The following is a 24830-nucleotide window of genomic DNA, read 5'->3' on the forward strand; positions in this document are numbered from 1 at the left end:
GCAACCCTCGGTGTTGCGCCCGCACCGCGCTCAGCCAGTGAGCGGGAACCGGTCTCCACATGGGATCCGAACCCTCGGCGGGAGCGCCACCGCGCTCCCAAGCAGCGCGCTCCCAGTGCGCCACCGGGCCAGCCCGAGGATTTAAATTGTTGACAAATATATATAATACCCAACAACTTAGCATAAAAAATGGAAGTAAAAGGAAAAAAAAAAGAGAAAGAGATAAAAAGGCAACATAAAATGGACCTTGGTGGTTGTTAAAAAGTTCATTCCATATTAAACTACATACATATTTTTTGGGGGGTAGGCCACAAACTTCCCTTTAAACTTTCTGGCCACCAACACCAAAACATTAATTTAGTTCCAAGACATGAGTGAACAACAACCTAGTATTTCTATCACTGATACACAAGCTGATTTAGCAAGCATGACTGCATTCAAAGACACATGACAGTACACCACAATCAAGAATAACAAACTGATTACTATCAATTTCTAAAACACTTAGAATAATATTTTGAGTCCTTAAAATGGTCATTATCCCTTTTCTTCTCCCTTTGCAACAGTTCTAGGAGAAAAATCCTGTGTTAAGAAACCTTTAACTAAGCAGAATATATTCTAATTCTTGGAGCATTTTCCCCTTTTCATTAAAAGTGGAAGACATCAAGTAGGTAGTCCAGAAAAAAGGTAAAGAAATGAAAACCATTACAACACTTACGTGTCATCTACAAACGTTATTCCAAAATATTCCTTTTCTTTCAGGTTGAAATGTGAAGCCACAAGGTCCAGCAACTCTCTTGATAAAAGTTTGGGCTGTCAAAAAAAAAAAATCTGATTTAGAAGTACTTGGGTTGCCTCTCTCTTACTGCTACCACCTTCCTCTTCCCTAAATAGTTTAAAGCAGCTTTTGTCTGCTTTTAGATACCCAGTCCCATGTGCCGGTTAGGTCAATCTACTAGAGACAATCTTCTAAGAGATGCAGGAAGGTGAAGAGATGGGATTGGGAATATCAATGAGATCGTCACTTTCATGTAATTTGCAGTTCGCTTGAGTACCTTACTTTTTTCATCTAAGAAGGTGAAGAGATGGGATTGGGAATATTAATGAGATCGTCACTTTCATGTAATTTGCAGTTCGCTTGAGTACCTTACTTTTTTCATCTAAAGTAACAGAGCGCTTACTAATAGGGTGATGTTTTGGGAAAAAATACTCTTTCATATGTAGCATAGTGCTAATAACCTAAAAAATATTAAACACCTCATTGCCTGTTTATCTGTGATACTAAAAAAGATTGTAGAGATCATTTTGCTTGCTGGTGGCCAGCTGATGAGGCTCAAGACCCAAGGCTGTGGGGCTACAAATAGAACTAACAACAACAACAACAATAATAATAGTTACCATTTACTGTGCTGAACTCATGTCTATTATCTCATTTAACCCTTACAATGAGCCTAATAAATAGATGTTTTAATTTCCGTTTACTGAAGGCCAAGAGAAGTTAAGCACCTTGGTTGATGTTACACCATTAGTTAAGGGCAGGGATTTTTTTTTTTGGTAGGCAAATTTTTTATTTTTTCCACAAAATTGACAAAACTTTACCTAGATGGACTAAGAAAAAAGAGACTAAACTCAAATAACGAAAGTGAGAGAGGAAAGAGGGGTCATTATATCCAAATTTACAGATATCAAAAGGGTTATAAGAGAATACTATGATTAATTGTTGGTCAACAAATTAGACCATCTAGATGAAATGAACAAATTCCTAGAAGGTGCAGGGATTTGAACCTAGTTCTGTGCCATTCCAAGGTGTAAGCTTTTCATTCCTCTCCAAGGAGGGAGAAATTATAACTATTCTGCACATCAGCAACAGCTTCTATTGAGTACCTGGTTAGAAGATCTAATTAATCTATGAGCTTTTGGGAAGAACTGGGCCTGGTGGGAAGAAGTATGGCATATGAGTCTGTTTCCATTGCTTAGAACAAAATACTTGAAGCTGGGTAATTTAAAAAGAAAATGGAATTATTGCTTACAGTTTCTGAGGCTGGGAAGTCCAAAGTCCAGAGAACACATCTCGTGAAGGCTTTCTCTGGTGGTGGCTTCAGTGATGGCAGGGTGTCACATTGTGAAAATGATGGAGCACAGAGAGCAGAGAGAGAGACAGACTCTTTGTACTCACCTTTTAAAGCCCTCCAGTTCACTCCCATGACCACCATTTTTAATCCATTCACTAGGCATGGTCCTATAATTTAATCACCTCTTCAAGGCCCCACCTTTCAATTACCACATTCTTTTGGCTTATTTCTCCCTTTTTGAATGGGAATATGTACCCTATGCTTGTCCTGACAGTGTATCTTGACCAAGAATTAGATAACTGTAGAGATGGACAATACAGAAAATTGGTACCAGAGAGTCGGGGTGTTGCTTATAACAAATACTTGAAAATGTGGAGGCAGCTTTGGAACTGGGTGTTGAGGAGAGGCTGGAAGAATTTGGAGGAGCAGGCTAGAAAAAGCCTAGCTGCTGATGGGAGTTTACTTCTAAACCAGGGAAAGTTTGGAATGTTTTAGAGACTGGTTAAATGGTAGTGACCAGAATGCTTATGGAAACACGGATGGTAAAGACCATTCTAAGGAGATCTCAGATGTAAGTGAGAAGGGACTTATTGGAAACTGGGGCAAAGATCACCCTTGCTATGAACTGGCAAGGAACTTGGCTGCATTGTGTCCATGTCAAAGGACTTTGTGAAAGTAGGAACTTAAGAGTTTGAATGAGAGCATATGGTGGAAGAAATTTCTAAGCAGCAAAGCACTAAGGAAGATGCAATGGCTATTTGCAAGAGCTTACACCAAGTTATGGTGGCAAAGGCATAATGTAAAGCCGGAATTTAAAAGGGAAGCAGAGTGTAAAGATTTGGAAAATTTGTAGCCTGGTCATGAGGTAGAGAAGCAGAGAACATGCAATGCTACAGCTCAGCAACCATTAGTTAAGAAGATTAGTGTAAAAGAAAGGGATTATTAAGAGAAGGAGAAAAAGGCACTGAAAGCATTGAAGAAGCCCCTGGGCCAACCCTTGCATTTCAGGCCCAAAGGCCTAGGGAGACAAAATGGTCTTGGGGAACAGGCCCAAGGCACCTTCCATGGGCTGGCTGCCCAGGGCCACCTCGGGAAGCTGCTTCTAGAACCAGCACCTGAGCTGCTTTGGCTAGTCCAGTCATGGCTAAATTGGTCCCAGGTATGGCTGGACCTGCAGTTTTAGAAAATACGAGCCAGAAGTCTTGGTGGCATCCACATGGTGTTAAGTTTGTAGGCTCACAGAATGCCAGAGCTGGGAAGGCTTGGGAGCCTCCACCTCAATTTCAAAGGATGTATGAAAAAGTCTGAGCACCCAGGAAGAGATTTGCCACAGGGGTGGATTCACCACATAGAGCCTTTGCTAGAGCAATGCCAGGCAGAAATGTGGGGTTGAAGTTGCAGCAGAGAAACCCCAAAAGCACCATGCATAGTGGAGCCATGAGAGTGGGACCGCCATGGAGACCCCAGCCCTAAGGAGCTACCAAAGTGGAACCCCAGCCTGGGGGAGCAGAAGTGTGGCCTGAGACCAGGAAAGCCATAAAAGTGGAGCTGCCCAAGGACCTGGGGACCCAACCCTTATACCAGCATACCAGAGGAGGTGGAACATGAAATCAAGGTACCTGATTCACCAGCTTTGAGATTTAATGCCTGCCCTGTTGGGTTTCAGACTTATTTGGGATCTGTTACCCCTTTCTTTTGGCCTATTTCTCCCTTTCGAATGGGAATACGTACCCTATGCTTGTCCCATCATCGTATCTTAGAAGTAACTTGTATTGGGGCCGGCCCGGTGGCGCACTGGATAGTGCGCCGCTTGGGAAGCGCGGCGGCGCTCCCGCCCGAGGGTTCGGATCCCACATACAGACCGGTTCCCGCTCACTGGCTGAGCGAGGCGCGGGAGCAGCACCGAGGGTTGCGATCCCGTTCCAGTACGGGGGCAACACTGAGGGTTGCGATCTGTTGCCGGACACGGAAAAAAAGACAAAAGACAAAAAAAAAAAAAAAAAAAAGAAGTAACTTGTATTGACTTCATGGATGGGACTTTGAATTTTGGACTTTTGAGTTGAAATAGGTTAAGACTTTGGGGATGAAATGAATGTATTTGCATGCGAAAAGGACAAGAGTTTTGGGGGGCCAGAGGCAGAATGTAGTGGATTGAATTATGTCTCCTCAAAACTTCCTGAAGCTTGAATTGTGTCCCCCAAGTTTTATGTATTAGAAACTTGGCTCCCACTGTGACTGTTAAGGGGGTGGGAAGTCCTATTACAGTAACTGAAAGGTGGGGCCTTGAAGAGGTGATTAGATTATAGGACCATGCTGAGTGAATGGATTAAAAATGGTGGTCATGGGAGTGATTTGGAGGCTTTAAAAGGGGAGCACAAAGAGTCTCTCTCTCTGCTCTGTCTGTGCCCCCATTTTCACAATGTGATATCCTGCCGTCACTGAGGCCACCACCACAGAAAGCCTTCACCAGTTGTGTTGTCTGGACTGTGGACTTCCGAGCCTCAGAAAGTGTAAGCAACAAATTTCATTTTCTTATAAATCACCCAGTTCCAAGCCATTTTGTTCTAAGCAACAGAAATGGACTAATACATATGGTTCGGAATCAGCCAGAATGTCCAGAGTGACAACTGACAGTGGATTTGCTGGGACTGGGGAAGGGAAGGGGATTGTATTCTAAACGAATTCATTTTGGGCCGGCCCGTGGCTCACTCGGTAGAGTGCGGTGCTGATAACACCAAGGCCGCGGGTTCGGATCCTATATAGGGATGGCCGGTTCGCTCACTGGCTGAGTGTGGTGCTGACAACACCAAGCCAAGGGTTAAGATCCCCTTACCGGTCATCTTTTAAAAAAAAAAAAATAAAATAAACGAATTCATTTTGAACTTTGACCCACACAGTTAAGGGTCCATTATGATGGTTTGAAGGTTAGGTGTTTGCTGTTGGGGAAGAAAGAATGGACGTGATTTAAAGAAAGAGAGAAAAGAAACAGGCAGAAATTTAGATGAAAAGATCTACTATGGTGAAACTACTGTTGACTGTACTTTTTCATTGTAATTGAAGCCTAGGCATAGTGGGCTAAGGACAAGCCTCAGAAGGGAAAAGAATTTAGGTTTGGGCAAAGCAGAGATTTGTAGCCTAGCTCTGGGTGTGGCCTGTCTACAGGGATTTCCACAATTTCTTAAAACTCTTAGTCCAGAGTGTTAGATGAATAGAAAAAGAGGCATCAACAATTAAATATCAACACTCATATAATGCCATATACTTTACAAGGAGATTTCACTCCCATATATGATCTAGCTTGATTTTAGCCATGTTGTGTGAGGAAGATGGTCTTAATCCTGGTTCACAGTTATGAAACTGGGCTCTTCACCTGCACAATGTCATGTAGCTGGAAAGCACCAGAATGTAGATTCTTACCTCACAATAACCCTTTCAGGGAAGTATTACAGAAGTATTATTTACCAACAAGAGGTTCAGAGAAGTCACGTCAGTTGCCTGGGGTCACACAGCTACTGAGTAAAAAAGCTGAGACTGGAGACCAAGTGTCTCTGAATTCATGTCACCAGGCTACAGTTACTTCTACATACAGACCATGTTTTCTGGCTTTGAAGTTGCCTTTTTTTCCTTCAATCAATCCTGAGTCATTGGCTTTGAAGAACAGTAAATGAGAAGCCTGAACACAGACCAGGAGGCTCAGAGAGGGAACCAGGAAGGGCTGTCCCTGTGGGCACCACCTACCTGAACCAGCAGCTCCAGTCTCCTATCATCCAGGAGGTGCACCTGGCAGTGCCTGCCTTCTGTCATCTGTGGGGATAAGACAGCAACAGCAGTGTCAGGGCCAGCGCTGGCAACCAAACCCTTGCACTAACATTATCTTTTATTTTATGTGTGATGTGCTCAGCCTAAAAATGGCATCAGTTGAATTCATCAACAGACTTGGCCAGAAACAGATTTATTATATGGCATTGACTTGGATTTCTCCAATATACTAAAAAAATAATGCCCATACAGAAGGCCAAGTTCAAACAATGCACACAAGATTATACTATAAAAAGTAGTTCTTCCCAGACGAAACTACTATACTTTTCTTTGAATCAGTATTTTAGTTTTCACAAGAAAATGACTTTACTCATTGGTATGTTTAACAAATATGATTCATGCATAATTATAAGAAGAAAAACATATGACATTAAAGTTGAAATGGAAAGTTTCCATTTTTGAAACTTTTGCCCCCCTTCTTAGTATATCACTACCATAGTCAAGAACAGTTAAGATACGTGGCTAAGAACAGTTCAATGTATAAATTTCCAATTATATTTAATTTTCTATCCCTTATAATTGCAATCCTCGGAAATATTTTTTATAAAATACTTAAACAGTAGAATGCAAAGATCCCCTTGATTAACTCATGCTTCAAACTATTTTATTTGCAGGAATCACCATCCTTTCAGTTTGAGAAGAATCATCACAGACTGCTTTTATATGTATTTTCAGATTTAAACATATACATATTAAAAATATTTTCATATTAAATGTTTTACTTTGCTGTTATTATATTAGACATATTGTTCTGCAAATGAAGTACTCAATATTTTTTTAATGTGTGTAACCATCCAGAAATCTAGTACATATATATGTGTGTTTGACTGTGTATATAAATACATATAAATATATATGTATTTTTTTTCAATTCAAGTGGGACTATGCTACACTTGCTGTTTTGCCTCTTGCTTTTCTAATTCAATATTTTTTACAGATCTTTCCAAAGTCAGCACATATAGGCCAGCCTCTCTTTTTAAAGGTTCCATGTTATCAAATCATTGTGAAGTTATATAATAATTTAATGAGTCTCCTGCTGAGAAATACTTAGGTTGCCTCTAGTCTTTTGCTATGACAAGCAAAGCAATGTCACAATGAACTTTGTACAGCTGGCTTTGCTGGTGGATGTGGAATTGCTGGGTCATTTTTGAAAAGCATGGGCAGCATTTCATCTCTCAGTAACTGTGCAAAACTGTAAGACCTGGAAACTCAGATACATATAAATCTAATTTAGAAAGAAAATAGGCTCCATTACTGAGCACTACCTGTATACTCAGTATTGCACTAGGTGTTTTAGATATCTCTGAGCTGCATAGTTACCTTCTGGGATTGATATTATTATCCCCATCTAATAGAAAAGGAAATTGAGGCTGAGAGTGGGATAAGTAACCTATTTTCAATGTGAAAAATACTAATTATTGCACTTCTTTGATTGAACTCTGCTCCAAAAGTCTAAAACCTATTTCAGCTGGTTAGATCATGGTATTATGGAGACATGGCCCACAGGAACCACTGCAGCAGTGCTAAGAGGTAAGTAAGTAACCTATTTTCAATGTGAAAAATACTAATTATTGCACTTCTTTGATTGAACTCTGCTCCAAAAGTCTAAAACCTATTTCAGCTGCTTAGATCATGGTATTATGGAGACATGGCCCACAGGAACCACTGCAGCAGTGCTAAGAGGTAAGTGAGCAAGCTCTACTTTGTCCTATGGCCACAGGTTAGTTCCTTAACTCTGCAAAGCCAAGGTCAAATACACACCTGTGGTGGCAAGGGGAAAGGAAATAAATTTTGTTAGTTCCAGGAACTGAGCTGGGCTCTTAAAATATAGTATCTCATTAAAGCTACACAAAAATTAACAACATGGCAACATCCCCATTTACATGTGAGAAAATCAAGGTACAGAGTTTATGGTAATTTATTCAAAGTTACCTGGGCAAGAAAAAAGACAAGTCAAGATTTGAATTAAGGTCTAACTAAAAAAAAAAACAAGTCATCCCTTTCTACTTTTTTATGCTACAGGTGGAAATAAATAAGAGGAAAATAAGTAAATGTGTCAGCTAAATCATTTCACTTCTTTTGTAAAACAACACACAAAAGCAAACCCCAAGTGTATGCCCTACACAAAGATATAAAAAAATAATGCTCAAAAGATCACAATATAAATCCATTAAGGTAAATATGTCGTAACTCATAAAATATTTCAAGCTACTCTGTTGTCCCATACTCCAAATAAATTTGTTTCCTGATATAAAAAAGCATCTTTTTGTCTTTCTATTTGGCTTTGGACCTTCCTGAGACTAGTCAATATTCCTTTATGTCAACACATAATTTTATTATGGACTATTAAACAGTAAATTAAAAAAAAACTTTTACATTTTATTTATTTATTTTTTTGGCAGCTGGCCAGTATAGAGATCAGGATCCAAACCCTTGACCTTGCTGTTATAACACCATGCTCTAACCAACAGAGCTAACCTTTCTTAACATTAGATAGCCCTAAATGTCTTTTTGATGTGGCCGACCATCTCATGACAAAGGTAGGCAGTGGACGCCACGTTTGTACAACTTGGTTCTGCCCATCTGGCCTCAGTTGATTGGACCAGGGATAGACACCTGACCCAAGCTGGGCCAGTCAGAACCTCAGAACAGGGAATCTGGAATTGGAATTCTGAGAGGATGAAAATCTGGTTATTGAGCCATTGTCTGCTTTGTGCAGAGAAAAGGAAAGCCGTCTGCAGAGAGAATGAAGGAGACAAGTAGATGGATGGACATAAGAGAAATCACGTGGCCTGAGAAGTTTAAGAAAATTGCCGTCAGGGTTCCTAAGAACTTTCTAGTCATTTCTAGTCCCTTCCACTTGGTCTAGGAGAATTCTTGACCTTGGGTTCCATGAAACATCCTATATTCCTTCATCAAATCCACTTTTTTCCTCTCTTAAGTTAACCTGCATTGGATTCTGCTTCTTACAACTTAAAACATCTTCAGAAGACACCACAGGTTTCTATACCTATACCAAAGTAAAAAGTTTCCAAAGGATGGACTCCCCAAATAACGTCATTAATATAGTAAAGTCATGTACTCAGAATCACAAATGCTGCCATCAATGGCAATACAACAACCCAGAGAGACTGACATCTGGGGAGGTTAGTGAACAAACAAACACCTCACTGTGTGGTGTGATCAGAGACAGCACAGAGCAGGCAGGGGAAGGCAGTGCCGACGAACTAGAAAGAAAAAGCAGTGCAGTGATATGCCTGTGCTGTATGCAACTGTGTTTGGTATTCACTCAGCCCTTTCCTCTGCGGGAGGACGGGTCCACTAGGAGGTCAGGGGGCTGATTTGATTGTCACTAGCAACAGAAAGGCCTGCCCTTGTCATTCATTTAAATCAGAAGTTGAAAAGTGACAGATAAATTTTGTTCATCAAAACAATGCTTATGAATAAATTTTAGCTGATAATATTAGAAATCAGGAGATGCCACATAATAAAAATTCAGATTGAGAGCTTCTTTTGACAAATGATAAGACCTGGAAACATAGGGCTCAATTTCCTCTGTGGGATCATTTGGCCAGAGCGGGGTAGAGCAGCTTCCTCTTTAGATGGGGTTTGTGGTCTCTGGTTCACCCAAACGTGTTACTTGTCAGCCTCCTGAAAGTCCTGTCATCTGAGCGGGCAAACCTTGATTTAAGTTCACCTGGTACCATGGAAGAGACACAACCACAATCAACAGAGGCCCTGCTGTGCACCAGCCCAAATGCTTCATATATATATATTTTTTTTCCTTTTTGTCTTTTTTCGTGACCGGTAACGGGATCGCAACCCTTGGTGTCGCCCGTACCGCGACCAGCAACAGGATCGCAACCCTCAGTGTCGTGCCTGCAACCCTCGGTGTCGTGCCCGCACCGCGCTCAACCAGTGAGCGGACTGGTCTCTATATGGGATCCGAACCTTCGGCGGGAGCGCCGCTGCACTCCCAAGCGCCGCACTCTACTGAGTGCGCCACCGGGCTGGCCCCAAATGCTTCATATTTAATGCGCATTAATGTACAGATTTTCAACCTCTACACATGCCTATGATGGGAGCACCCTCATTTCCAGCAACAGGAAACTGAGGCCTGAGAAGAGATGTAACTTGCACAGGAGTTCTAAGTTAGACTCCCATTCAAAATCATATTTTATCTCCTACTAGCTGTGTTACCTTGGAGAAGTTACTTAACCTTTCTGAGCCTCATAAGAAGTATCCTGACAGCTTTTAATCTGACACCCTGAGAGTGAGACAAATCACTTCTGAGGTCCACAATTATTATAGTCCCTGTTTTCTTGAACACTGACAAACTTTTCTGTAACCTGTATATTTTCCTTTGAAAAAACAAAGATTTTTAATGGGAGAAATATTACTAACCCATTTTTTTTTGAGAGGTTATTTCAGAATATTTTATTCCTTTGTAAATACTTTGAGTTTCATTCAGTGTTACAAAATGTAGCTTTTATAAAATCTTGACCCAAGTGCTAGTGACTTTATATAAGAGTTTAGGTGGGGGAGAGGAAAGTTATTTGATTTAGGAAAAGTGACCATTACTTTTTTCCAAATATTCAACACGTACGGTTTAAACACATCCATCTGCCGTAATGCTTTGCTCAGTTCTTACGCACTGGAGCAATTTCAGAATCAAATGCAATTGTATTTAATAAACACTGAGTCGGGCTGTACATAAAAATACTATTCTACTTTTCCTCATAAGTTTCTAAGATACCATGTATTATTTTCCAATATCTGTAGTCATTCAGGCATTTTTAGGAAACTTTTGTGGATGATTTTAATTCCTAATTCCTGATTCTCTGGGCTAAATATAGGATCAAAAACACCAAAAAATGATGATTTACTTGAAGTAAGACAAGAGACCCTTACTCGACTGGTCTCAGGGTTGAAGACAGTGCTGCGTCAGCTGGCCCCCTGCAGCAGGGGCACATGAAGGATCCCATTAACCAGTCGTTGATACAGTCCAGGTGACAGATGTGTTTGCATGGCAAGCATCAAATGGGGTCTCCACAAACAAATTCTATCCTACAGATGACGCACTCTGGCAACTCGTCTTCTGATCCATCTCTCCCAGGGTCATAAAGTTCTTTAGACAGGTGTTGTATAAGGTGCATTCAGTCAGCTGTGCTGCTAGTTGAGGCTGGTTAGGTGTTGGATGAGAGGCTGGAACTGGAGCTTGCTCCTGATGTGGTAGGAGAGGTTCCTCATTTTCCCTGTGCCCTCCCCAAAGCTAGCCCAGTCAGATCAAAACTCAAGACTCATTACTAACCCGTTTTAAAGAAGATAAATAACAGGTAAAGTTAACAAGCCAGGTAACAAGTATAGGGGAAATAAAGAGCAGGGACACTGGTTCCTGTGTGCCTTCTGTGTGCCTGGTACCCGGCTAGGCACTTTAATAACACTAAGAATACCTCACACAGGTGCTGTCTAAATTCCAAGCATCAAACTAAGCACGTTACATATTTGAATATTTAACCCTTGTGACGCTCATGTGAGGCAGGTACTCTTATCACTCCAATACTACAGGGGAAACTGAGGTTAGAGAGATTATACATAACAACATTCATACATGGCAGAGCTAAACCCGAACTTAAAGTCCAAGCTCTTAACCACTTAGGTTTACACACGGTAGTGCATACACTATAGAGTGACAAACACTATACAGTGACAAACAGCGAGAAAGCCTTCCCACGCAGCTCTTTCTCAATGAATGAGATGAGTGGGTAGAAAAGGGAAAACAAAGTGTTATGAAGCAGGCATGAAAACTCATTTCACTTCCAGAGATAAATAATTTGACTCGACGCACTTAGAATTGTGGAAGTTATAAATAGAAATAATCTTAGAAGGCATCTGTTAACCGCCGCTTATTTGAGATGTGCGGAAACTAAGGAACAGATGTGCCCAAAGCCACACAGTTCAACTTCAGAGCTGGAGTTAAAATTCAGGACTCTGACTCCCAGGCCAGAGTGTACACAGGCTATTCAGCTACTAAACACCATCTGAATAAACTTTTTTCAGCAGATCAATTTTTTTTAATTAAGAAAAATACTGTAAGAACAAAAAGGAACAACAACAACAAAAAAAACCCCTCAAACTGGGCATTTCTTACTTATTTTAAAACATGAGCCTCACCAATGCTTTATCTTCTAATTTCAACAGCACTTGAAGAGAGCTGTACATGGAGCACAATGATTATATCTATAAATACAGAATCATTTTTGAACCCCACAGAGACCATCGGAATGGTTTCAGAATTGACCCTACCCACTGATGCCTCACATGAAATAAAAAACATATTTTAAAAATGATCTCTTTGGAAAGCCGCTCTTAACATCCACCCAGACCTGATGACCTTCCTGCACCTCCTCCCCCACTCCACCCCAGGAATTTGGAGGTTAAAGTTGTGCGTGCTGGGATAAATCTCCCACCTCAGTCTGTGGCTGCCCTGCGTGCGCTGCCCAGCTGGTAGGAGTGGGTCCTCAGGGTGCAACTGCTAATGGCTGGTTGAAAGGCTTTGTCCATCTGGTCAGTGGTCAAATGAGGAAGATCTGAAGGGAAGTGAGAATTGGCTGCAGGCCAGACCTCTGGTTCCATGGAGCACCCCTAGTGGGGTTTAAGACTGTATAAGAATACCCCAATCATGGCCCCAATCCCCCTACCCCTCCTAGCGTATGAGAGAGGAGAGTGGGTTGGTAAGAAACCCCAAAGACAATTCAAGAGAGGGCAGTATGGGAACATTAATAAAAACTGGGGTCAGCTTAAAAAGCAAGAGGAAATAACGACAACAAAAAAAGACCCAAACCCCACCCTACTTTAGTTTTGCTTTAGTTGTTCTCTGGAACACACAAATATAAAAGCTTGGTAAGGAAGCAGTAAGCTTTTTCCCCTCCCTCTCTCTCTTGTTTCCTTTTGACCTTTTCCGAAAGCTTAACATGAGAGGGACGCCTTATAAGAATAACTTCTCAGGGTTTTCTGTGAGGTGACACATCCAGGATCTAACCTGCCATCTGGACGTGTGCAAAACCAGCTATCCAACCAGGTTCCACACTCCATCTGAGCCCTACCATGCATGATCCAGTCTCTGCATGGCCATGGGAGTGATGCCTTCAGAATACAGATCAAATCCTTTCAGTTCTCTGCTTAAAATTGTCCAGTAACTTCTCCTGCAACGCAGTGGAGAATCTAACTCCTTACTCTCACCTACAATGTCCACATGATTCGGCCACTCACCCTCTCTAATTTTATTTCCAAAATATCTGCCTTGCCCCTGCCACACCAACCACACTGGCCTCCTTTTCTTCCTTTAAATAAAATCTTGTTCCTATTCTGGGCTTTGCATATGCTGTTCCCTCTGTCAGGAATGCTTTGCCCCCAGATCACTACACGACTGAGTTCTTTCACGTCATCCAGGTCTTAAATCAAATGTCACCAATCAGGGATACTTTCTCTCTCCTCAATCTAAAGGGGAGACTTGGGGCCGGCCCAGTGGCTCACTCGGGAGAGTGCGGTGCTGATAAAGGGGAGACTTGGCACTTTCTACACATCACACTGCTTTGTTTTCTTTAGAGTTAATATTTCTTATTTATCCATTTGTCTATCCTCCATCTTTCACCATTAGAATGTAAGTTCCACAGGAGAGGAGACCGTGATCATCTTGGTCACCACTATATCCCTAGGGCCTAGAACAGTGCCTCGCACATGGTAAGAAGATGGTATATAAACACCTGCTGAGTGAAGGAATGCCTTAACTGTTCAGAATCTAGGCACAGTTGACACTCAAATACATTCACCAATGATTTAAATTGACAGACCATAATCCAAAGTGAGGATGTCCCAAACAACTCCCAAACCTTGGCTCAGAAAAGCTTACACATAAAAAACAAGCTTTCCCCCAGAGAACAAGGTGTGCTTTTAAACTCTTGATCAGATGAGATACTCTGGAGGAACTGGAGAGAGGGAGAAGAATGTATCTAGGACGTTCTTACTTTGGGATCTATTGAGTGGACAGCGTTTTATATTTCACCCAAATGATGTCAACCCCAGCCGAACAGGGCCCCTTTATATCAACTCTGGGTGTTGACTGAATATGAGCTATTGATACTCCCACTCAGAGAACGGCCTAGACTGACACAGATGTCTCCAAACGGAGTCAGCTGTGATTTTCCCTCAAATCCTTTCAAGACAGTGCCTACCTTCCCAATGCACACTCTTTGGGGACTTCTTTTTTAGGTAGCCATAAACGATTCTCCTAGCTTCTATTAAGCACTTACATCATGTCACAGAGTGCTATGCACTTCACACATGCAGTCTCCTCTTTCATGCTGCTAACAGCCTTGTGGGGTAGAAAGCATTACTGTTTAGATTTTACAGATGACAGAACTGAAGCACAGAGAGGTTAAGTTGTCTCTGGTCATATCGCTATGATGTGGGGTAGAATCCCAGCTTCCATCTCTTGTACCGAGGTAGGACTCTCGGGTGTCCCTCACAAGTTCATCGGAAGTGGAGAAAGAAAAAGACAGCGAGGGGCCGGCCCGGTGGCGCACTGCTATAGTGCACCGCTTGGGAAGCGCGGTGGCGCTCCCGCCGAGGGTTCGGATCCCACATACAGACCGGTTCCCGCTCACTGGCTGAGCGAGGTGCGGGAGCAACACCGAGGGTTGCGATCCCGTTGCCGGTCCTAGTCCGGTATGGGGGCGACACTGAGGGTTGCGATCCGTTGCCGGACACGGAAAAAGACAAAAAGGGAAAAAAAAAAAAAAAAAAAAAAGACAGCGAGAGAGGAAGAAAGGCAGACAGCACAAAAGAAGCAAAGGGAGAAAGGATGAAGGGTAGGCTGGGGGAGGAATGATAAAGAAGGAGGGAATTCAGCCTGCCAAAGATAAAACTGAGTAACTGAGTAATCCACCCTAAGAAAAACATTAACAAAACGTAGTGGTTGCTTACATCAATTTTCATAACAATCCTGAAAGGTAGATTCCATTACTAGCTTCATTCATGGATGAGACAATTGAGGCTCAAAAGAAGTAAGTGGCTGACCCCACCCCATAAGGTCATAAAGTGAGAAAAAGTGTGGAGTGGGGTGTAAGCCCAGGTGTTCTGACCCCAGAATCCATGCTCTGAACTGCTGTGTTATATTACCTCTGTTACAAAGTATTTCCTATCTAATATACCTTACATATTAAATCACATGTAGCTTAGGCGATAACATATCATCTTGATCACAAAGTCTATCACTGTTCTGGAAAAGCTTGATCTAGATTCATCAAACCAGAGCTGGCTGGTTCAGACCACTATCTGGAAGCAAGATCAGAAGAGGAGCAAGCTTTTTGCAATCACCATTCCTTGGCTATCTCCTGGCCCCACTGAAGAAATATGGGCAGCTGCTAAAAAACAATGTCTGCATTTGCTACTGATTTTCATGGAGCAGTCAGGATGGAATGAATCCCTACCCGTGGGGCTGTTTCCATGGCTCTGTCATGTTTATGTGAACACTCGGGGTTCAAGATGATTTTTATCAGTGAGTTTGCCTCTTGAGCCTGACTCCACATTGCTCTGGGCTTAAGATGTAGCCTAGCACACACTGTAATTAATCCAGTGCGGAAAAGCTCTGGGTCATGTGTTCACTCATTCATTTAACCAATATTTACTGAGCACTTTCTAAGTGCAAACACTGTTCTCAGCACTAATATGTATCAGCATATGAGACTGAGAAGGGCACTATCTTCGGAGCTTGTCCTAGAGCTCTCAACCTCAACACTGTTGACATTTGTGGCCATATAACTCTTTGCTGTGGGGCACAGTCCTGTGCATTGAAGAGTGCTAAGAAGCATCCCTGACTATCCACTAGATGCCAGTGGACACCCCTCCCCATTGGAACACCAAATACATCTCCGAACATAGCCAAAGGTCCCCTGGGAGACAAAATTGCCCCTTTTGAGAACAATCTCTATAGAGAGAAGGAGAAAGAAAGAAATTATTAACAAATAAATAAGACATTTTCAGATAACAACAAGGGCTCCAAAATAGAAAAACTGGCAATGGAACTGAGTTCTGAGCATGTGCAAAACTCACTTCCAAACTTACTTCTTACCCAGGAAGCACGAGAAACGAGGATATTGATGGAGAGAACTTATCCTGGACTACTGCTCTTGCCAGGTGGCTCCCAGTAGAGACGGGAGGGTTAACCCTGTTTTCTGGACATTAACATTCAACAGCAAGCTCCTTTCTGTCTAGCCGAGGTTGGGAAACAGGCTGGCCAGTGAGTGGATGGCCATTTCTGCAGCTCCAGTATCACTGGCAAGTAATTCCAGCCAGCTTTGGGCAGACATTCCCCGGGGAGGGCATTCTCACAAAAGACAAGCCCTTATCAGATTATAGCCCACTCTCTTGAGGCTGGTGAAAAGAAAAGCCAGGTTCCAAAAAAGGAAGAAACAAAACAACTTAAGTCTGGAGCTGAAGGCCATCATGAGACACCAGCCCAGGGTCAAGAAGACGTGCACAGGATTTAGAATCAGGAGGCTTGGGTTTGTGTCCCAGCCCTGCCATTTATCTATGAGTATGGCATCTCTCTAAATCTCAATTTCTACCTCTGTGAAATGGGAATGATAAGAATCAATCTCATCTAGCTTTGTTTGTCTTTTGTATTGAAGCAGGTTGAACCTAAAATCTACCTCAGAGGCATAGATGATAATCATATCACCAGTTACACACTCTACGTATTGAACATTGATTAGGTGTTGTGGTCTGTGCTAACTGCTTGACATGTATTATCATTTTTACTCTTACCCTAGTGCAGGGAGTACTATGACTAGTGGAAATGGTTTGTAAGCTGTTGAGTCCTATTCTATTAGCCAAAAATGTCATTTTAAGTTGGTTAAATGGTTACTTTTCCCAAGAAAAAAGTTCTTCTGGATTATTAAGATGCCAAGCTGCCCTATTTAAGTTGAAAATCAACCCACCAGTCAAACCCTGGAGATGGCCTGCAACCTAACAGCTGGGGATTAATTCTATTCTGATTTCCCAGTGATCAACAGACTAACTCAAAACCACCATTTTTAGTTGCCCATATGCCCAAAGCTGGGGATAAAGACGGCACACTCTTGCTCCTTATCTGATTGTGACCAGACTGTCTTCACTCTCACCAACGTGAAATGTAAATTAATATGTGCCGATGGCATTGTCAACCTCATGGTTGACATTTTTTTTTTTTTTTGTCTTTTTTGTCTTTTTCCGTGTCCGGCAACGGATCGCAACCCTCAGTGTTGCCCCTGTACCGGACCGGGGACCGGCAACGGGACTGCAACCCTCGGCGTTGCTCCCGCGCCTCGCTCAGCCAGTGAGCGGGAACCGGTCCGCATGTGGGATCTGAACCCTCGGGCGGGAGAGCCGCCGCGCTTCCCAAGCGGCGCACTATCCAGTGCGCCACCGGGCCGGCCCGACATTTTATTACATACATTTTATCCACTGAATTCTCAAAACCACCCTGCAAAGCAGACAGTTTTTGCCCTCCATTTTATGCTCAAGAAGCTGAGCCTCCAAGACATAGACAATAATTTGCTGAGGTCCCAGATAATGAGGGGCTGAGCCCAGTTCAACAAGGGGCTCACCAAACAACATGAGAGGGGAAAAACAGGATATATCTTCACGGGAGAAAATGGCAGCGAAGTGCAGGATTCTCTATAAATACTCTGAATGCACTTTTCCAATTAGGGTGGCTGGCTAGCTCAGTTGGTTAAGAGCAACCTACTGAAAACAGCAGGTCAAGGGTTTGGGTCCCTGTGCCGGCTACCAAAACAAGCAAAAAAAGAGAAACTTATACTAGGCACTGAGGATTGTCTGTCAAATGCTTATTTTCAGAAAACCGTGCAGGATATTTCTGCTGTTCTTCTCCAGAAAGAAACATCCTCTTTACTTAAAACCAGTTGTTAGGCTGTATTTTTAGACATCATGGTACAGTATCAATGAGTCAAAAAAAAAAAAAAAGGGAGGGCGGGAAAGCACAGATTAGTGTAAACAGGAAAAGTCACAAAAATGTAACCAAGAAAAGTTGAAAGCCAGCCCATGGGCTGGGGGGGATTTTCATTTTCATCTGCAGTTCAGGTTAGCCAGAAATGAAGGTCTCCAGCTGCCTAGTAGAAAATGGAAATTTTGGCTTCAGTGATTATGCAAGTAGCAGACACCCTGTGGTTTGGAAACTTTTTGCTTTGCCAACTGTCAGTTTTCTCTTTTCCAATGAAAAACAGCCTGTAGGAAGGAGCAAAAATATACTGCATCTTTCAAAACTTTCAAAAGTAAAGACAAGCACAGCTCAGGTGAAGGAATTTTAAAAATAAACTGCAGTACTTGCAATTTAACAATATGCTAGGTATGGTTTATTCACTGTATGATGCATTTGGAAATCCTGGGCTGAATATAAGCCACTTACAGAGCAAACACATCACATACATTGCCCTGAAAACCTAAAAATTCATAAAAATTAATTAGAAAATCTGAATCAACTTTACACTAATTTTGGAGTGCATGCTCACTGTCGGAGTTTTCATATTTCAATTCTTCATCAAGCCTGTTAGAATGTCTCTGATTTCAAAGTCTCTTTGTTCTTTGTAATCCATGTAGAAGTAGAGACCGAAATAAGGCCTCCTTAGGGAGTTTATAATTAATACAAAGGGATTATATTAAGTCCAGAGTCCTAGTCTGTCTCTAATTGGTTAGTTAAGTGTCATATTTGGGTAAAGGATTTAGAAAAGCATTACCAAATTGTGAAAACAGAAAAGTCAAACTCATTTGGGACACATAGAAAACTTCTTAATGTCCAGGACTCATTTTATCATCACAGAAGAGACATTCTCTCTGAACCTAGAGGCTTCTAATATTTAGTCTTGAAATCTCCTTGTCACCTTATGCAGGTTGTATTTTCAAATGGGAATCACTCTTTTTGAGGCTAACATGGGATTCAAAGATGAAAACAAAACAAAACCACAGGTTAGGGAGAAGACAGAAACTCGAAAAAGGAACCAGAAAAGGATTTCCTGGCAAGCACCAGGGAACACAACGAGGGGAAAGAATCTTTTGAGAAAGAATGGTGTCATGGAGCTGGCTCTCGGCAGCTCATGAGAGCCCACTGTCCCATTTTCATGCAGGTTGTTAGGCACAACCAATATTAAAAATGTAAGAGTTTAAACTTATAATGAAATACACTGCATTAAAAACAAAGGTAACAAAGTTCAAAACTCTTCACTTTCTAATTATTTTACTAGCTTTTACTATTATTTTTGCTCTTGAGGTTATTGACTCTGTATGGGAACCAAATTTTTTGTTTGTTTGTTTTGGTGGCTGCCTGGTACAGAGATTGAACCCTTGACCGTGGTGTTATAACACTGCACATTAGCCAACTGAGCTAACCAGTGAGCCCCCACTGAACAACACTATTTAGTGACATGTTACTGCTCATCTCTTCCCTTCTCAGTAAATTGGTCAAAGTGAGAGAGTATTTATGCCACAGAAATTGGCAAATGCTACCAATCAGCACCTATTTCCCAGAGAGCTTGTTGTGAAACACTGACCAGCATGCCACCAGGGAATTCAATGGGATTAAGAGGTCCTGGGTAAAGGTGAAGTTCAGAACACTCTGGATGTTGAGACCATTGAGAGACCACGTGATAACAATGAAAGAACAGAGCCTTCGGATTTAGACAGAACTGCGTGCAAAGCCCAGCTTACTTCACTTTCGTTATGACTTATTTTTTTAAATCTCTAAAGTGGGGGTTAATAATACCCATTAACAGGGTTGCTGTGCTCATGCATGCTTGGCACAGAACCTGGCAAACAGAGGCTGACATAAAAGGTGACCATTATAATTTATTATACTTCAAAAAATCCCCAGAGGGCGAGCTCCCTGCTGAGGTTCTCCTGCCCTGTGACTGCAATTCTCATATCAAATGCTCAGTGTCATTGGCCTTTCCAGTTCTTTTGCCCCTAGAATGTCAGTTCTACAAGATCAGGGATGTATCTCATTTACTGGAGCTTTCTGAGCTCATAAGACAGTGCCTAGCCCGTTGTGCGGCTTGATAAATATTTGCAGAACCAATGAATGAGTGAATTTTCCTTCATTTCCATCTTCTGCTCCACTTGTGAGTTTTCTACCCATTTCTACTATTAAGTTTCCACTGGCAACTGAGTGACTCCTTTGCCTCTTTAAAAATTATTGTTTACAGTCAGCTCTCCATATCCATGGGTTCTGCATCTGTGATTCAACCAACCACAGATTGAAAATATTTTTTAAAAATTGCATCTGTACTGGGCATGTATAGACTTTTGTCTTGTCATTATCCCCTAAACAATACAGTATAACAATTGTTTACATAGCATTTACATTGTATTAGGTATTATAATTAATCTCGAGGTGATTTAAAGTATATAGGAGGATGTGCATAGGTTATATGCAAATACTGCACCATTTTATATGAGTGATATGAGCATCCGTGGATTTTGGTATCCAAGGGAGGTTCTGGAACCAATTCCCCGCGGATACTGAGGGACGACTGTATATTCAAGGTGTACAACATGATGTTTTAATTCCTTTGCCTCTTAACTGCCAGATTTCTCCCAGTTGTGTTGCTGCTATCCTTCAGGGACCCTTTCCCTGCTAAAGGAGGCTATCGTGACCTTAAAGCATCAGTGGAAGATGTTTCCAGATTTTCCACACACAAGCAGAATCGAGCATGTGTCTTTATGCTCTGTTGGCAAGTTTCTCCCCACTGCTATTCCCGCTCTATGCTAACCTCAGTTCCGTTCTGCCTCCGTCAGAAGGGACGTGTCTTGTGAGAGGAAATCTCACCCAACACTTGGGGCTGTATCCAGGGAACCAAACATTTTCCCCTGTGGCCCCGCCTCAGCGTTGTTTCTCAGACTTGCTCTTGTGGGGCAACATTTCTGAAGGGGGCTGGGGGCGGGGTTATTTAAAGAAGTGTTGGTGCTTCTGGTAAGAGTGGCCTGGATAGTGGGTTAATAAGCAAACTCATTGGGAAGTCACTAAGTTTCAGAATTTGGAAGTTTTTTCTTTTCTTTTTTTTTTAATTGAAGCATAATTGATTATACATATTTTGGGGGCACAGTGTTGACTACCATTATATGTGTACAACAGGTGATGATCAAATCAATATTATTAGCATATTCATTATCACAAATCATTATTATTCTTTATGCCCCTTACCTAAACTCTCCCCAAGCCCCCTCTTTCTCCCCTGCTCCCACTTCTAGTAACCATAGATTTGTTCTCTCCTTCTGAAAGTTCAGGAATTTGGAATTTGGATCACACTTGCTTTAGGCAGGGGAATGATACAGGGTGGGGCTGACCACTCAGCCTTCAGGAGGTGACAGGTGTGATGTGTGATCCTGGCCCTGCCTCTGAACTAGCTGGCGACTTCAGGCAAGCCACATACCCTCTCTGAATAAAATGGAGATAATTTTGTCTAGTGCATTGTAGCATTCCATAAGAAGCAGCTATTATTACTTTTCAAAATATAGTGTATTATTTAAGACATCTGAGGGTCAAGAGCATAGACTTGGGTTTAAACCCCAGATCTGCTCTACACTACCTGTGTGACCTTGCACAGGTTATCTCACTTCTCTTGAGCCTTGGTGATAATTATTAATAATAATATTATATTTTTCACTAACTAAAAACTAAGCAATTGCTATATACTTTTTCAGGGTGGATGCTCTCAAAGGCCACATTCAGGGTCTGGACAGGTAGTGAGCAGCTTCCACCCTGTCCCTGAACCCTGCAGAAGAGGAGGAGCAAGTAGCTCTGGTATAAACGTGGTCTGAATACTCCATCATCGCCTTGCCCGTCTGGAGTGCATTAAACTTTCAAAGTGCTTTCACCACTATTTCCTCTTTTGAATCTTGCAACAAATAAATATCATACCCCCATTTTACAGATGAGGCCACTGAGGCCCTCAGAAGGGATGTGACTTCCCTGTCATCACACAGCTAGACAGAGCCAAGACTCCCAATGGGGAGCTCCTTTTTTCTACTGCCCCAAATAATTTCCTGGCCTTTACGAGAGTATTCACCAAAAAGTAAAGTTAAAAGAAAAAAATTTAAAAAAACTAAAATATAAGCCAACTCCTTCATGTAATGCTTCATCTTGTACCTTTTCCAGTGGGAAGGCTTCCATGAAGTTCAATTAGAATTGTAAAGTGAATACAGAGCTTCCAACCCAGGGTGCTTTCGGGAATCTGTAATGCTCCATCAATATGGTCCTGGCTGCCTCGACGGCTCAGCCTGCCAGTCCCCAAAGCCTTTTATTAGACTGAAGTCAATAAAAATAAATGCATTTTAAAACAATTGGAGAATTTTACAACAGGCCTGGAGATAAAAGCCCTGGTTTTTCTGGCTAAGGAACTATTATTCTAACTACTGTCACCTTTCAGAGACCTAGAGGGTTTAATGTGTTGGAGCAGGGAAGAGTTTTATCAAAGAGAAGGGATTTGTTTAAACAAGAAAAGTGAATCCTGTGGTGCAGACAAAGACTGAAGGTGGGGAAAGAAGATATGGTCCTGGAAGATTCAAACGGACCCTGTCATCCCCAGATTTCCACGAATATTTTGGCTGAGAAATTAGAAATATTTGTAGAACTTTCAGTCTTGTTCCATTACAATGTCATTCTTTTTGTGTTACAGTCAATTTGAGTTCTGCTCAGTTGCTACAGAAATTCAGACGTGTCTCCCTTTGCAAACGCAATAGTAAGTTATTAACTAAAACTGCACTGGGGACAATCAGGACTATTTTTCCCCCCTGTAATTGGATATTATTCTATTTTATCATTTTTTTCTTCTGATCATAAAATATCCAATTTCCATCAAATTGTGAACATTAGTCCTCATTTTTCCTATGAGATTTAACTGTTGGCCTAGAAAACAAAATTTAATATAAAACCCTAGTTTTATAATCAGTTCTATCATTAACTTTGGATGGTTTTTGCATCCATAAATAAGACATGCCATATGTAGGAAGACAACACAGGGCAGGGGTAAGCGTGAACTTTGGCATTAGACAAACCTGTGAGAAAGACCTAACTCTTGACACTAGCTGCTGGGACCTTGGGCAAGTCTTTCAGTCCTTTAAGTCTGTGTCTTTATCTGACAAATATGGATAATGACAATATCTACCTCACAGAGCTGAGGCCGCAACAGGAGAATGTATGGAAAGCACCCAGCACAGTGCCTGGCACCCGGTGTCAGCTGGGACAACTATTAACTATTGAACCTGCCACAGGAACAACGTGGCTACCAGAACTATTAAGGAAAATACAGGTCTGCAGTCCTCTGAAAAGGCAGAAAACATTTTGCCTTGGGAGGGGCATCAACGCGACAGGTCGAAACACATAAAACCTCCCCAAGCAGGCTGCTCTCCATGCACATAATATTAAATTGATCTGAAATAATCTAGCCGGCTTGGGAGAGCACCCCTCAATGTCTTCATATCACTGGCATGCAAATCTCCTGAGAGGGTCTTGTGGATGGTGGGGGGTGGGGATTAGCTTCAGAGCTGACCTAAGTCAATCAGAAGAAAGCTCCCACCCCTTAGGCAGCCAGCCACACCCTGCACTGCCTGGCTCCTGCCTACTCTCTCCCAGCCTTGCACTCACTGCCCTCACTCCCTGGGCTACAGCCACACTGGTCCTCTTGTCGCTCTTCCTCTGGATGATCTTGCCACCTCAAGGCATTCAGGAGTGGGAAAAGTGCCTGGTTAACTCAACTTATCCTTAAAAACATAGATCAAAAGTCATTTTCTCACAGAAGCCATTGTAGAGTGGATAGAGTTGAAGACTCTAGAGTCAGAACACCTGGGGCTCAAATGCTGGCTTAGATGTTTTGATAGTGTCACCACCACGGGCAAATGACCTCATGTCTTTGTTACTCAGTTTCCTGATCTGCATAGTGGAAATAATACTGGTGCCCTGCTACGAGGTTTAAATGAGCTGAGGCTCATAAAGTGTCTGAAATAGCTTTGGGCTCCATAACTCTTATTATGAGTGTGATTTGTTCTTTTAGCTCACTATATTTCTCTTTTGCAGCACTTTTCACAATTGTAATTAAATAGCCATGTACTTTGTTATTTAATATCTGCCTACAGGGTCTATATTTGTCTTCTTAACTACTGTACCCCCAGCTGTAGCACGCACTTTGCAAAAAAGGCTACTCAATAAACATCTGTTGAATTAAAAAATGGAGTTGTGTATTCATTTTAGAAAAATTGGGAAAGCAACATAGTACTCTTTTTGTCATATAAAATATTTTAAAGTGTCACTGGTTGATGAGTAGTTTCTTTTAAAAAAAAGGATAAAAGAATACTGCAAAGCAAGGTAAGCGGTGCTTTGGACCTCAGCCCTTGTCTAGTAAGGAGTGCTCACCCCTTGAGGTGGGCACTTGGTGATGTTTGTAGTTACCACAAACAAACTCCTATTCTTCCAACTCACATATAGTGGTTAATGCGAAATCTCCTCAGATATACAGATAAATCCCCTAAAGCCAGATGACTGTTCTAATGGTGAACAGAGCAATTACTTTCAGGTCCCTCTAGAGTGACCTTACTCTCAATTCCACACAAGGCCAAGTACCAAGAGAAAACTTGCCTCCTCTGCATCTAGTTGTTGCTAAAGGTATTATTCCTGTTCCCAGAGGAGCAGTATAAATAGCTGTAGAAGGGGAGCAGGGCTCGCTCTTAGATTCTAAATACCTTTTATAGAGCCCATGTCAATTCTGGACACCACACTTTTGTAGCAGCCTCAAATAAGTTTAGGTGCTAAAGAGTTCAGAAAAACCCATTTCTTGGGGCCGGCCCAGTGGCGCACTGCTACAGTGCGCCGCTTGGGAGCGCGGCGGCGCTCCC

General features: G+C 42.0%; 1 protein-coding gene across 2 annotated transcripts in view; it reads right to left on the bottom strand.

The window, feature by feature from the left end:
- The window catches only part of FRMD4B (FERM domain containing 4B), a 208103-nt gene that overhangs the window by 104624 nt on the left and 78649 nt on the right, over positions 1–24830 (bottom strand). For both annotated transcript variants that reach the window (XM_008567202.1, XM_008567201.1), the window contains exons 2-3: positions 5811–5876; positions 719–813 (exon numbers count right to left, since the gene is read on the bottom strand). In XM_008567202.1, coding sequence (XP_008565424.1) covers positions 719–813; positions 5811–5876 — 161 coding nt within the window. The remainder of the gene's footprint in view (positions 1–718; positions 814–5810; positions 5877–24830) is intronic.

The sequence above is a fragment of the Galeopterus variegatus genome, unplaced genomic scaffold (genome assembly GCF_000696425.1).
Source record: "Galeopterus variegatus unplaced genomic scaffold, G_variegatus-3.0.2 Scaffold303, whole genome shotgun sequence".
NCBI classification, from domain to species: domain Eukaryota; kingdom Metazoa; phylum Chordata; class Mammalia; order Dermoptera; family Cynocephalidae; genus Galeopterus; species Galeopterus variegatus.